Source organism: Oryctolagus cuniculus, chromosome 9, assembly GCF_051225735.1.
Source record: "Oryctolagus cuniculus isolate XC-2025 breed Fujian yellow rabbit chromosome 9, ASM5122573v1, whole genome shotgun sequence".
NCBI lineage: Eukaryota > Metazoa > Chordata > Mammalia > Lagomorpha > Leporidae > Oryctolagus > Oryctolagus cuniculus.
Window position 1 is genome coordinate 68,663,110 of NC_142875.1, and position 15,892 is coordinate 68,679,001.

Here is a 15,892-nt window from a genome sequence, read left to right on the forward strand (position 1 = left end):
ACCCCTCACCCCTTCCTGCTTCATAAGGACATTTAAGCCACCTGCTCCCTGCCCGCCCCCTTCCACCTAAGCCAACCCAGGAAAAGACGCATTGTTCATGAGAACTGAACACTTCCTGGAGGGTCTGATTAATTGGTCAAACCGGACTGTCCTTTCCTCAGGCCAGATCATTCATTTCCTCTGGCTGCCCAGCAGCTGAGAGCTCCATGGAAAATCAGATCAACTACAGATGGAGACTACATTTTCTCTGCCAAGGAATCATGACGGAGAAGCGGAACAATGAATGCAGAAACTGTTAAGAAATTTTGCTGGGGCCAGCGCCGCGGCTCACTAGGCTAATCCTCCGCCTGCGGCGCCAGCACCCCGGGTTCTGGTCCCAATCGGGGCGCCGGATTCTGTCCCGGCCGCTCCTCTTCCTGTCCAGCTCTCTGCTGTGACCCAGGAGGGCAGTGGAGGATGGCCCAAGTGCTTGGGCCCTGCACCTGCATGGGAGACCAGGAGAAACACCGGCCGGTTGCAGCGCACAGGCCGCAGCGGCCATTGGGGGGGGTGAACCAACGGAAAAAGGAAGACCTTTGTCTCTCTCTCACTGTCCACTCTGCTTGTCAAAAAATAAAGAAAAATAAAGAAGCTTTGCTGGGCACATGGAAATGCTCCAGAGGAGATAAAATCTCATGAGGTACCAGAGAGAAAGTTGACATAGTGATCCCCTTAAGGTGGGGCAAGGCGGGCTCGGAGCCATGCTGACCGCAGCTACAAGCTACTGGCTCATTCCACAGCAGAGCTCGGGGAGGCAGGTGAGGGCGGCAGGGAGAGGGCAGAGAAGCTTTCTTCCAGGTCTCCCGTGGTAGGAGGTCACCTGTTTCAGTAGGGAGGAGGAAGAGGGGAAGGAGGCTGGAAGCCCGGTGTGGAGGGTGGGGCAGTGAATGAGGTAGGGTAGGTGCTGGGACTGCTGGGCTAACAAAACTGCGGCTGCAGTAGGGTGCTCAAGGACAACAGCGGTACTCTGGGAGCTGGCTCAGCCCTGGTGTGGCTAGGTGTGAAAGGGCCAGAGCCCATGGAAGTTAATGAAGTCAAACTCAACGCCGGGCTTTAGGATGGGTGGAAATAGCGATGAGGGAGGGCACAGGGCCATCTCCATCCAGGCCGGGGCACCTGCACTGGAGAGAGCCCTGCAAGGGAAGCCGATGCTGGGCCAAAGCCAGGTGTTAGGCCCTAGGGAAAGGGCAGAGGTTGAGACTTTACGCACTGCAAGACGTTCAGCTACGTGACAAGGTAGCTAGGTAGACAGGAGCCCAGGTGCAATGTGAGGAAGGGCTCCGGATCAAGGGGAATCTGTGTGAGGGAACAAGGAAGCGATGGCCACTGTCCTCTTCAGGGCCCCACGCCGGCCGCCCAATATCCTGTCAGGGATCTGCTGCTCAGAGTCCTGGTCTTCACGCAAGAAAGAATTCAGCCGTGGGACAGAGAGTAGCAGTACGCATGCTTGCAAAGTTTAATGAGGACAAATAATGAAGAGCACACACGTGACAGAGCAGGCAGGCACCTCAGGAAAGAACGGCACTCAGACTGTTGGGAATGGGCCTTCTTTGTTCTCGACTGTCCCTGCAGGGAGGGCTTTCTGTGTGTGGAGTCCCTCCCAGAACTTCATCATAGCCCCCTTGGTGGAAAGCAGATGGGCTGGGACCAGTGGGACAGAACAGAACAGCGGCTGGCTAGGGTGGCGGCCCAGGCACTGTCACGGAGCCAGCAGCGTCCAAATCCCAGTCCTGCCTGTTGATGGCCGGGCAGACACACTTTGTTCACCGGCCAAAGGAGCTGAGATGAGGACGAAGTGGAAGGCGCCAGGTCACACACTCAGTTTGAAGTATTCAATAAGGGGTCAGCTATTGACATCCAAACCATGGTGAACTGCCACCTACATCAGTTTTAGCCCTTTCCCCAAATTTTCGTTTTTTCGAGTGTTAGAAAATAGTCTTGAAGTTTATAAAACATTGTGTTCATAAGAACAATACATCACAACGGAAAATAAGAGTATACGTAAACAAAACACAGTATTTCAGCCTTGTTATTTAAAGTAAGCAAGTATGCTCATCACATCCGGGATTTCAGGGATCCCTGAAATGATCCAGTCAATTGTTTGGTCAGTTTCCCCCACCACCACCACGCTCAAATTTACAGAAGTGACCCGGGCGGGGCCAGGACCGCACTGACCCAAGGTCACGCAGCCCCTAAAAGGGGCGTGGAGTCAGGAGGATACCAGGATCCCGGTCCGGACTCCTCAGAGCGGCGCGCCAGGGCCCAGTCACCGACCTCTGCGGGGTTCAGGAACCGGTCCCCAGGACGCGCAGGACTCGCGCGCAGCGGCCGCAGGGTGTTCTTGCTGCTGGCGAGGGAAGCGCCCCCCGAACACCACGGGCCGGGCGTGGCGGGCCGCTGACTGGGGGCGGAGACTGCGCTCTCTCGGAGCCCCAGGGAGCGGACCCCGCGGACAGCGTTGCTGCCGGGCAAGGGCCACTCGAGGCGTCCGAGTGCGCGCGGCTGGAGAGCAAGCGCTCGCCGAGCCGGGCCACGCGCGGGGCTCCCGACCTTCCCGGGGCCCGGCGTGCCCATGGGCAGCCCCTGGAACGGCAGCGACGGCCCCGAGGACGCGCGGGAGCCGCCGTGGGCCGCGCTGCCGCCGTGCGATGAGCGCCGCTGCTCGCCCTTCCCCTTGGGCACGCTGGTGCCTGTGACGGCCGTGTGCCTGGGCCTGTTCGCCGTCGGGGTGAGCGGCAACGTGGTGACCGTGCTGCTGATCGGGCGCTACCGGGACATGCGGACCACCACCAACCTGTACCTGGGCAGCATGGCCGTGTCCGACCTGCTCATCCTGCTCGGGCTGCCCTTCGACCTGTACCGCCTGTGGCGCTCGCGGCCCTGGGTGTTCGGACAGCTGCTCTGCCGCCTGTCGCTGTACGTGGGCGAGGGCTGCACCTACGCCTCGCTGCTGCACATGACGGCGCTCAGCGTGGAGCGCTACCTGGCCATCTGCCGCCCGCTGCGTGCCCGCGTCTTGGTCACCCGCCGCCGGGTCCGCGCGCTCATCGCCGCGCTCTGGGCCGTGGCGCTGCTTTCGGCCGGGCCCTTCTTCTTTCTGGTGGGCGTCGAGCAGGACCCCGCGGTCTTCGCGGCCCCGGACCGCAACGGTACTGTGCCGCTGGACCCCTCGTCGCCCGCCGCGGCGTCCCCGCCGTCGGGGCCCGGAGCGGAGGCCGCGGCTCTGTTCAGCCGCGAGTGCCGGCCGAGCCGCGCGCAGCTGGGCTTGCTGCGCGTCATGCTGTGGGTTACCACCGCCTACTTTTTCCTGCCCTTCCTCTGCCTCAGCATCCTCTACGGGCTCATCGCGCGGCAGCTGTGGCGGGGTCGGGGCCCGCTGCGAGGCCCGGCGGCCACGGGTCGGGAGAGGGGCCACCGGCAGACCGTCCGCGTCCTGCGTAAGTGGAGCCGCGTCCCTGCCGAGCTCGGCCGCGCCACCTCTTCCAGCTGCCTGCCCTTCGGGTTCCCACTCCAACCCCCACCATCTGTATTTCCAGAGAAATCCAGCTCCCGTCTCCCCGCCCCCCAGGAGCTCAGGGGGACCCCAGGGGGCCCCAATACCCAGGTCCGATCTGCAGCAGTCATTTTCCGCAGCCGCTGAGGTCCGGGATGGGTGAGTGGAGGGTGTCAGTCCCATTGCGGGTCACTGACAGTAGCCCTGATGGGACTGGGTACCTTGCATTAGGCCAAAGACATTACTGAATGTTGTTTCGCTGAGGGCTACCGTGCACCTGCCGCCGTCAAAAAGGTGAAAGGCATGCCGCTGAGTTCTTTCCGATGGAGAACAGAGAGTGTGCAAGGGAGCCTACAAAAGGCTCGTTGGGGGAAATCGCTCCTTCTGGTTTATGTCCGGCCTCGGTGACACATTTGTGAGCCTGAGATGCAGTATTGCTGCAGTCTGCAGCCTGGTGGTTTTTCTGGCGTAGGGATCTGGCTACGTAAAATGTTTGCCTAATTGATTGTACAGTTCCTTATTACCGCGGATGGTGTCTGAGGGGGTCCGTAGTTGATTTTGAGTGCTCTTGCTAATTCCGGCGCCTGTGTCTTGTTTTGCAGTGGTGGTGGTTCTGGCCTTTATAGTGTGCTGGCTGCCTTTCCACGTTGGCAGGATCATTTACATAAACACCCAAGACTCGCGGATGATGTACTTCTCCCAGTACTTTAACATTGTCGCGCTGCAGCTTTTCTACCTGAGTGCGTCCATCAACCCAATCCTCTACAACCTCATCTCCAAGAAGTATAGAGCGGCGGCCCGCAGACTGCTGCGCGAAAGCCGAGCTGGGCCCAGTGGTGTGTGCGGAAGCAGGGGCCCTGAGCAGGACGTTGCAGGGGACACTGGCGGAGACACAGCTGGCTGCACCGAGACCAGCGCTAACACAAAGACGGCTGCATAGCCAGCACAGCCAAGCCAGCTCTGGGACTTCAGGTCTGAAGGGAATTGGAGACTACAGGAGAGAGTCTTAAGACGAGTGGGAAGAATTAGCTGAAATGTTGCAAATTGGTAAAGAAATGGGCGGCATGATTTTTTAAAAATCAAGCTAGGAAATCTAACTGCACCACCCACTCTGGTTTCCCTTTTGTGTGCTCCCAAGACGGTTCACTTAAGCTTCATGAAATCCCACATCACAACACGGTTTCCGGAAAGATTGTCTCAATCTTCCTTCTGTTTGGAAATGCGACTGCTCCTTGGACAGTTAAGTGACTCAAAGAGCTGATGCCTAAACATGGCCACCTCTGACATCGGGGTATGTTTTATTTTTATCTTTAGGATGTAAATAGAATGGTGCCTCTACCAGAAGCCAGAATTAATAATACTAGGAGTTATTTAATGCCCATATATGGCAGCAAAAACTTTTAGAAGGAAATCCAGGGAAGCCCAGGTGAGTTACAAAGTTTAGGGTTCCATCTCTCTCCAGGCTCAGAGCAAATCATAGTGTAGGCACAACAACCTACATGAGGACTGTGCATAAACACCTTCTCTCCTAGACTGCCCGAGGGGCTTTCCCAGTGCCCTTGGCTTTGAATGAGGTGGCCAACCTGGGCACGGAAACATGAGGGCAGCACCTCTGCAGGACTGGGGGGTGCCAAGATGGCTACCAGTGACATTGCCACAGAACTTTGCTATGCCCTGCTGTGCCTCAGCATGCTGGGCCAAATGTTATCACCCCTGTTTTACCAGTGATGGGCCTGAATCTTAGATTTCAGGATGGGGAGGTCCCGAGCCTGAATTCGGTCTTGAAGAACCCACCCTCTCCCGCACCAAGACGCTGCTCTTCCTGAAAACTTCGGGGTCAGGGGACGAAAGAGAACAGCTGGGGCATTGTGATCAACGTCTCTGTAACTCTGTTTTTTACCGTTTAAAATAGAAATGTGCTCTCAGAGAGCTACTGCTGTGTCACACAACTTCCAAGAGCCTCACTCCCAGGGTGCTTTATGTAAATGGCATCTCCTGGAAGTGGATCAGACAGTTTGCTCAGTTGTCCATGGCTAGGTTTTCAGATTGGTGAGGTTCGAGGGTAAATGACAGTAGACTGTTGAAATTGCTGAGGGATTTGTCCTGAGATCCTCACGAATCTTCAAGTCCACAAATATCAGAACAGCATCTGATGCTGTAAAATATAACCAGTAATGTTACGACAACACACAGAAGTGGAGTCATGGTCATGTGCGATGTGGAAACTCCGTGTTGGTCTTCGGGTAGCCTCACGGAGTAGCTGTGCTACTTCCTGTCCCAGGCCATTACAGCCTCTTCTGAATCGTTCCAACTTCAAATGACAAATACGTAAACAACAACATACTGGCAGCTTTCTGTCGCCTTTCCCTGTGATTGCCAAACACTGCTGAAGCACCCCAAGTCCTTGGCACTGGCTGCACTTGGGCAGGAGTGAGACAGTCTCTTATCCACCTGTTCTCCCAGCCAAGGAGGAAGCACAGAGCTACTGTGTTCAGCAAATTTACAGGGCTTATTCATGAAAAGAGTTCTGTGGTCCGATATGGTAGAAAACACCCCCTTGGGTATCTCCCCACCCCCGACCTTACAACTCACAGGACAGTGTAACGTGTCAGAGGCTCAGAGAAGTTGCTTGCTCAGCACCTTCTTCACTTATTATATCGCAGAGCCAATCCACAGCCTCCCTCCCCAGGAACTCCTCATGGCGTGAGAAGTACATATGGGAGCCCTGGTGTAGGGGTTTTCGCGGCGGGGAGGGGGCTCCCTTGTGCTGCTGCCTCCTTCTTTGCTTGGGAGCCCTGAGCCGCAGTGACCTGGGGCTGTAGCTACAGTCTTTCTGATCGCAGAGTTCTTTGGAACGGTCAGAGGCGGCCTCTCCCCTGGGGACCACACTGATGATCGTGTATATTCGATGTGGAAGAAAAGACCTCTCCTTTGAATTTTCTTGTTCAGGTTCTGGAGAACAGGGATTACGTACTGCATTTCTGGGACATAAGCAAGTCCCCAGGTGTGGGCGTGGGGAGGGACACCCTTCCCTTCCCTACAGGGTCCTGTGTGGTCTTGCCTATTAATAGGCTGTGAAATCAGCATAGTGTGTCACAGTTTTTCTTTATTGGAAAGAAGTGGACAATGATAACAGAACAGAGAATGTCAGAGCCTCACGTGTAGCAAGAGTAACTATCATGTCATGAAGCTTTTATTTCAGTTATGTTGATCGGTTCACAAAATAAAAAGCATTCTTAACTGTGGGTCACGGTCAAGATCATTTGAGAGGTTCCAAGATCAAAGTTGTTTTCTGCCCCGGCAGAGAGAGTGGCCTGGTCCTACACTGACAAGGCTATAAAGGGGAGGCCCAGGGTGGCCAAGGCAGGGCTCCCTGAAGAGGGACAACTGTGTTGTGGTTTTCAGTCTCAGCCTCCCATCCCTCCCTGGAGTGTATCATGGAAGCTGTGCACTGGCCACTCCCTCCATCCCAACAAGGCCCATGCTGGCCTTCCAGAAACTCATCTCAGAACCCCTTTCCTTTCCACTGGCCAAACCACTTTTCTTAGATAAGCTGTCAACTTTGGGGAAGGGTTTGTGTTCCATTCAGTCACATGGCAAACATTTGCCATGCATCTGCTGAATGCCAACCACAAGTGACAAATGACACCAGGAAAATTAGCACATGCCACAGTGTCCAAATCTATCAACCCTTGAATGGCATTTAGGTGTGAAATGTGGAATTCTGTTCTCTGGGCTAACCTGAGACTCAGCTCACAGGTGAACAGGACTACAGCAGGTGGGAGTGCGGGATACTGGGTCCTCTTTTCTCCAGGGGGCATTTCCACCTCTGACAAGTGGAACACGTTCAAGGTGCTGTTTCGCAACGCCTGCTAGGATCCAAGAGCCGCCTGTGCCAAATTCCCAAGGAGATGCACAAGCAAAGTGTTGGAGTGTTTAAAAATGTTTGAACATACCCTGTTCTGACCCTTCTTACTTATGTCATAACATTTGCCATGGACAGAAGCGTTTTGTCCAGAAGGGTTGATGGTTGGGCAGATCCTGTGTTTTAAACATGGTTTTCCTAAACATAAAGGTAATACGATTGTTTCATTGTAAACCCACTTTTTTTTTAATATTTTATTTATTTATTTGATTGGTAGAGTTACAGACAGTGAGAGGGAGAGACAGAGAGAAAGGTCTTCCTTCCATTGGTCCACTCCCCAGATGGCCGCAATGACAGGAGCTGGGACAATCTGAAGCCAGGAGCCAGGTGCTTCTTCCCGGTCTCCCATGAGAGTGCAGGGGCTCAAGCACTTGGGCCATCTTCTGCTTTCCAAGGCCATAGCAGAGAGCTGGACTGGAAGAGGGGCAGCCAGGAGTAGAGCCGGTACCCATGTGGGATGCCGGCGCCACAGGTAGAGGATTAACCTACTGCTCCATGGCTCAGGCCCCATGATCCCACTTTCTAAAGATCTCCAAGTCAAAATGTTACAGAGCCCTGGTCAACTCTGAGCAGCCTTCGAAATCAGCATTCCCTGTCCCAAGAGCACAGAAACAGTCGTGACCACTGGGTGAGCAGCGGAGGAGGTAACACAAGCCATCTTCAGGCAGCACGCACTTTTTAAACAATAGCAGCCACCTGTGTGGTAAGGAACCCCGCCCCCTCAAAAAAAAAAAAAGGCAGGCAGACCAGGAGAACGGAGTGAGGGCGATGTGTGTGTGAAGCCTTGAGGCACTGACCCGGTTGCATGGCTGGTGGCTGGCTCCACCAGCGGAGCCGTGCTCCTCAGGGCCTACAGTGTGTTTTATGCCACCTTGCATCTGTTCCCCAGGGAACAACGTGCACTGGCTGTGAGAAGAGCTGGGGGTCCTCACCCTGAAGCACAGATGGAGAGAGGGGGACGGGTCAAGCAGATGATGGGGACCTTTGTTCCAAACCGCAAATAAAAGCACGGAAGAGTGACATGGCGCACGTGAGGAGCCGAAGCTGAATGGCGCCCAGGAAGGGCGGGCGAACAGGAGGAGAGGTGGGAGGTGAGGGACTGATGTCATCTACAATGGTAGCCTGCAATACAGAGCAGGGTGGCAGAGGCTGGCACTGGGAGACCTGTGGGGGCCTGACATTTACATCAGGACTCAGCTTGGCATGACCCCAGCCATCTTGAATATAACCGCATTTTGCCCTTTAGGTAACCCTAACCATCATCCCCAAACCATATGACATAAGCCCTTCCTGAAGATCATTTCCTGGACTCGCCTTGCCAGGCTGGCCCTGCGCTGTCCCTAATCTAATGCCTGGAATGTTAATGCTTCTTGGGAAAGTCCAGGTGCACTTAGGCTAGCCACAGGCCGCCTCTTCTACAAATCTCTTTCCTCCTGCCTCGCAGCATGGGGATCCATGAGGCTCACGACCACCCCAGACCACACTTCTGTTCTTCAGGCCCCCTCCCACCTCGAGTACATGACACTCTAGGTAATCTTAGCTTTGCTCGCCCTCTGCAGTCTCATGCACTTTCTGCCTTTGACACCGGGCTCTCATTTCCAGGCTTTTCCTGAAACAAGTTACCATCCCCAGGGCCTGGGATACTTGTAAGGCGGAGCAGCTATGCTGGTTACCGTTAGCAGCTTTGGCAGCGGCCCTTTCCTTGTCCTTGGGTTCTTGATTTCTTCCCACCTCATTCACTTGCACCTGTTCCACCTGCACCCACCTGGGCCCGGACAGGCCCCTCATGGAAAGTTTTACATCTTTCTTTCATCTGCATCAGCTGTGCATGGTGTCAACTCATTCTAACCGTTTCTACCACTTGTGATGATGGGGGTATGAAACAAATGTGGTGGGTTTTTTTTTTTCCTTTTATAAGATGTATTTATTTATTTGAAAGGCAGAGTACAGAGAGAGAGAGGGAGGGAGGGAGAGACAAAGACAGAGAATGATCTTCTGTGTGCTGATTCACTCCTTAAATAGCTGCAGAAGCCTGGGCTGGGCCAGGCTGCAGCCAGGAGCCAGAAACTCTGAGTCTCTCATGTGGGTGCAGGGGCCCAAACACTTGGGCCATCTTCGCTGCTTTTCCTAGCCATATTAGCAGGAAGCTAATGGAGTAGCCCAGTCTGGAACCCATGCTCATATGGGATGCTGGCATTGCAGATAGTGTCTTAACCCGCTGTGCCTCAGTGCCAGCGCTCTAAGGATTTTTCTTAAGTAAACACATGCAGTCCTTAAAAGGTTCCCTGTGAGAGTAAAACCTGTTTGTGACTGGAACACAGAGCTGAACCTGATCTTCCTTTGTTCTTGCCTTACTTCCATCATCAGTGGTTCATTACTATGTCCTTAGAGCCAATAGCAGTGCCCTTCCTGTGGGCTTTTTATTTTTTTTGGAAGATTTATTTATTTGCACGTTACAGTTACAGAGAGGGAGAGAGGAGAGGCGAGAGAGAGAGAGAGAGAGAGAGAATCTTCCATCGGCTGGTTCACGCCCCACAATGGCCAGGGCTGGGCCAGGCTGAAGTGAGGAGCCAGGAGCTTCTTCCCGGTCTCCCAAGTGGGTGCAGGGGCCCAAACACTTGGGCCATCTCCTGCTGCTCTCCCAGGTGCATTAGCAGGGAGCTAGATTGGAGGTGGAGCAGCTGGCACTCAAACTGGAGTCCATATGGAATGCCGGTGCTGCAGGCAGCGGCTTTACCCACTCCGCCACAAGCAAGCACTGGCCAAGCCCTCGGGCTTTTTCACTCCCTACTCTTAATTGTCTAGGTCAGTGGTTCCCAAACCTTAACCTGCTGCAGGTCCCCAGAAGCATGTATTAAGTTAGATTGCTGGTTTCAGCCCAGAGCTGTGGATTTTGCCACTCTGAGGTGGGACACAAACTTTGGCTTTTTTTTTTTTTTACAGATGTATTCATTTATTTGAAAGTCAGAGTCACACAGAGAGAGGAGAGGCAGAGCAAGAGAGAGAGAGGTCTTCCATCCGATGGCTCACTCCCCAAATGGCCACAACAGCCGGGGCTATGCTGATCTGAAGCCAGGGGCCAGGAGCCTCCTCCCAGTCTCCCACATGGGTGCAGGGCCCAAGGACTTGGGCCATCCTCCACTGCCTTCCCAGGCCACAGCAGAGAGCTGGACAGGAAGTGGAGCAGCCGGGTCTCGAACCAGTGCTCACGTGGGATGCCGCCCTGGCTTCAGGTCAGGGCGTCAACCCACTGTGCCACAGCACCACCAAGCTTTGGCTTTTCCAGCAAGTTCTGAGTGATAATGATTCTGATGGTCTGAGAACCCCCAGGACAGATCCATGCTACAGAAGACGTGGTACTGACCAGTGCCAGCTGCACCACAGGAGAACTTGTTAACACGCACATTCTCAGGCCACACCACAAGCCTACTGAATTGGAACGGGCATCTTAGCAAGATGCCCAGATGATTCTCAAGTGCATCAACTTGAGCAACATCGATGCCCAAATGAGGTTGTTACAGCTGCCCAGCTGATTCCCACGTCAGTCTAGACTGTGAGCCATCACTGCGAGAGCTCCTGTCTTACCTGATTCCTTCCACCCTCACCTCCCTCCCCCACCCTTCCCTCCCTTCCTTTACTCAGGATACAGGAAAAAGAGCAAAAATGCAAAGGTTAGATTTGGACATTGAGTGCATATTAAAGTTAAAGATGGGCTGTTCTCCAGGTCCCAGGGAAAGGGCTGACTCCAACCTTGACTCTGATAAACCCCAACAACAGCTCGCTTGACCCTCGAAGTCACCTCGGGTCTCACTGTCAACACTGTTGTGACTGATTTCCTAACTCAGAAGTTGACTGGCTACCACCAAAAAATGGCCGTCAAAACTCCAACATTTTAAGCCTAGGAAATTAGGTGAATATTGGTGCTGTTTGAAATACGTGGGTTATCAGATTCAGAGGTGATTTAGTGAGGAAGGATAATGAACTTTACTTTGATGACTTTTTTCCCAAAGAAACCACCCAGCTGTAAGTGTTTTGTTGCATTTTCTACAGATTCCTGAAAACAAGTTTCAATAGTCAAATAATATTAAGAAATGCTATAGTACTATGCAAACCCTTTTTTACCATGATACATAAACTCTGTTACCTAATTCAATTAAAAAAAAACACAGAAAAATCTTAATGGAAAAGATTAGCATGTGACATCAGCGTATGAACTCATCACTTAGGACAGTTAAATACATCATGAAACAAAGAGGTCATCCTGCTGTCTTTTAAGAAGAGGCCACTGTGGCTTAAGGGGTAAATCTGCCTCCTGCAGTGCCAGCATCCCATATGGATGCCAGTTCGAGTCCAGGCTGCTCCACTTCTAATCCGGCTCCCTGCTAATGAGCCTGGGAAAGCAGTGGAGAATAGTCCAAGTTTTGGGGCCCCTGCAGCTACATGGGAGACCCAGAAGAAGCTCCTGGCTACAGCCTGGCCCAGCCCCAGCTGTTGCAGGCCATATTTGGGGAGTGAACCAGCAGGTAGAAGATCTCTTTCTCTGTGTTTTTGTCTCTCTCCCACTATCTCTGTAACTCTGCCTTTCAAATAAATAAACCTTTAAAAAAAATTCTTTTTATCCAAAATCTCACTTAACATTCCATAACCTACAATACATTCTCATGCTTATGGCTTCCTCTACAACTTTCTTTCCTGCATACTTCTTTCCTAAAATAATCAACACCTCCAAATTAAGGGGAAAGATATCTTTTAAAAGTTCATACAGAATTTTTTTTGACAGGCAAAGTTAGACAATGAGAGAGACAGAGAGAAAGGTGTTCCTTCTGTTGGTTCACCCCCCCCAAATGGTTGCTACAGCTGGCGCACTGCTCCGATCCAAAGCCGGGAGCCAGGTGCTTCCTCCTGGTCTCCCATGGGGTGCAGGGCCCAAGCACCTGGGCCATCCTCCACTGCACTCCCTGGCCACAGCAGAGAGCTGGCCTGGAAGAGGGGCAACCGGGACAGAATCCGGCGCCCCGACCGGGACTAGAACCTGGGATGCTGGCGCCGCAGGCGGAGGATTAGCCTAGTGAGCCGCGGCACCGGCCCATACAGAATTTTACCCCAGTTACTTTAAAGCAGTTTTTGAATTTTGAAAAAATTAAAGTAGCTTTTTAATCCAGGTAGGAAACAGGTAAATGATTTTTACACAATTATACTTCACCAAAGAGTTAAAAGCCCTAGGAGTCTCAGAAAAATGCTTAACCTGGAAGACAAGACACTTAAGCATAAGACCAACAACACTTTAAAAAATATTTATGTGGGGGCCGGTGCTGTGGCGTAGCAGGTTAATGCCCTGGCCTGCAGTGCCACAATCCCATATGGGCGCAGGTTTAAGACTTGGCTGCTCCTCTTCCAATCCAGCTCTCTGCTATGGCCTGGCCTGGGAAAGCGGCAGAAGATGGCCCAAGTCCTTGGGCCCCTGTACCCACATGGGAGACCAGAAAGAAGCTCCTGGCTCCGGGCTTCGGATCGGCACAGTTCCAGCCATAGTGGCCAATTGGGGAGTGAACCAGTAGATGGAAGACCTCTCTCTCTCTCTCTCTCTCTCTCTCTCTCTCTCTCTCTCTGCCTCTCCCCTCTCTGTATAACTCTGACTTTCAAATAAATAAATAAATCTTTTAAAAAATTATGTGCTTTAACAAAGGTTTCTCTATTTGTTTGAAAGGCAGAGTCACAGAGAGGCAGAGGCAGAGAGAAAGAAGTCTTCCATCCTCTGGTTTACTCCCCAAATGGCTGCCACAGCCAGAGCTGAGTAGCCAGAAGCTTCTTCCGATGCAAGGGCCCAAGCACTTGGGTCATCTTCTTTTGCTTTCCCAGGCCACAGCAAAGAGCTGGATCAGAAGTGGGACAGCCGGAACTCCAACTAGTGCCCATATAGGATGCTGGCGCTGCAGGCAGAGGCTTAGTCCACTATGCCACAGCACCAGCTCCCACATAAATATTTTTTTTGACAGGCAGAGTGGACAGTGAGAGAGAGAGACAGAGAAAGGTCTTCCTTTTGCCGTTGGTTCACCCTCCAAAGGCCACCGCAGCCGGTGCACCGCGCTGATCCGATGGCAGGAGCCAGGTGCTTATCCTGGTCTCCCATGGGGTGCAGGGCCCAAGTACTTGGGCCATCCTCCACTGCACTCCCTGGCCACAGCAGAGAGCTGGCCTGGAAGAGGGGCAACCGGGACAGAATCCGGTGCCCCGACTGGGACTAGAACCCGGTGTGCTGGCGCCGCTAGGCGGAGGATTAGCCTATGAGCCGTGGCGCCGGCCAACACATAAATATTTTTTGAAAAGCACATTATAGATAGCACAATATTTAAATCAATCATGATTGCAATAATTCAACAAGTTACAGCACCTTGGGATAGCAGGGTGTCACAGACCTTTATACTGTTGTACCTGTGCAAACAGAGGGGCACCACACATTGATAAAATTTGACGGTCCTTTATTGCCAGTGGTGGAGAGCGGGCTCATGCCCTAAAGTCCTCTCAACCCTGAAGCTCAAAGCAACAGGGTTTATGAAGGCAAAAACCACAAGGCTGGGGATTGGGAATACATGGTTACTAGGGTCAAGCTGACCTAAGGCCTATGGGAAACTAATATCAATTATAATCTTGACAATAAACAAATTACAATCTTAATATTAATCCAGATGCAGCCTACCTGTTTTAAGCTTGAGTAATCATGCTAGTGTTTCTGGGTTCTGCCAAGTGGGATGCAGTGTACTGTTAGATCATAGTTTCAGACCAGAGTCTCATGGTGAGGGGAGGGGGGGAGGAGCGAGAGGGGGAAGGAGAGGGAGAGAGGGAGGGCGTGAGGATGGGGAGGAGAAGGGAGAGGGGGAATGAGAGGGAGAGGAATCTTCCACGCGCTGGTTCACTCTCCAAATGGCCAGCTGTGGGCTAGTCTGAAGCCAGGAGCCAGGAACCACATCTGGGTCTCCCACATGGGTGCAGGGAACCAAGCACTTGGGCCATCTGCCACTGTCTGCTTCCCAGGCACATCAGCAGGGAGCTGGATCGAAGTGGAGCAGCCAGGACACAAACTGGCACCCATATAGGATGCAGGTGGCAACTTCACCGGCTGAGCCCCACCACCAGCCCTTGCTGCTAGTCTTGTCCTCACTTGTACCCCTGCCCAAGAGCCAGCCCCTCCTGTAGTGGCTTGCACCCAAGCTCCCTAAGTTAGGAAAGCACCATTCACAAATACACCCAACATTTGCAACATACATACAGTGCATGACTATATTGAAGGTGTTAAAATCATAAAACTGAAGAAAAAAGTGTCTGACTCAGAAGTTCTCCAGCACATTTGCTTTTAAAATTTTTTTAAAAATAAAGAGATCTTCCTTTTTCTGGTTATTCCCCAAATGACTACAACAGCCAGGGCTGGGATGGGCCGGGCTAAAGCCAAGACCCTAAAACTCCATCTGTGTCTCTCATGAGGGTGCAGGGACCCAAATACCTGGGCCATCCTCCACTGCTTTCCCAGGCCATTAGCAGGGAGCTGGATCAGAAGAAGAGCAGCTGGGACCTGAACCGGCACTCATATGGGATGCTGGCGTCACAGGTGAAGGCTTTCTCCACTGCACACAATGCCTGCCCCAGAAGTGGCATCTTAACCACAGATTCTGCTTTTCTAACAAGCTCCCTCAGTGATGCTGCTGTTGGTGGTCCAAGAGCCTGAAGTTTCCTCACCTGTGAAGTGGCGATAACACTCTATAGCTCAGGATTGTAGTAAATTATGTACATTTATATTCTGTTCCCACCTTTCTCAAGCTATATCTATTTGAGCAAGTTACAAGTGGGGCTAACAGCAATCCCTACATCTTAAGGTTGCAGGAAGGAGTAAATGAGATACTATATGTACAGTACTTAGAATGGAGCCTGGAATATAGGAAATGGCCTCGCTAATTCAAATATGGTTATTGTGACTGTATCACGGTTGTTATACAAAGTGTGTGACACATATGTGCTTTTTCCATCAGCGCTCATGCTCTCTCTGTTCTCACCCTTGTCCCGCCTAGTGCCTTCTGTTGATTGCTAACAAACTTAATTAGAGAACCTCTCTAGGGATGCTGATTCAAAAAACATCTGAACCCAGTGGTCCAGCTTGGCAGCCCAGAGGGCACCACACTATCAGGGACATTGACCGTGTTGCCCAGGTGCATCTGCCCACCTGCTATCGGGCAGCCCATGGCAGTGAGCCTGCGAGAGCACAGGAAAGTGGGCTCCCCAGTCCTTCCCCCCTTATGGGAACACAGACGTTGCCGGGGCTCCCTGGACATTCTTACTCTGCAGCACATTAATCTGCATGGCACCGAGTTTACTTTTCTGAGGATACTGTGTAGGACAATAAACGGAATGCCTGAGAAGTCATTTCTCTGTGACAGTACTGCCCT

The 15,892-nt window shown here is 52.5% G+C and overlaps 1 protein-coding gene across 1 annotated transcript; it reads left to right on the forward strand.

Moving 5' to 3' along the window:
- The first annotated feature begins 2,611 nt into the window (after positions 1 to 2,611).
- MLNR (motilin receptor) lies at positions 2,612 to 4,472 on the forward strand. Its single transcript, NM_001099967.1, is given in 2 exon segments — positions 2,612 to 3,476; positions 4,135 to 4,472. Coding segments are annotated over 2 exon segments (1,203 nt in total).
- Positions 4,473 to 15,892: the final 11,420 nt, after the last annotated feature.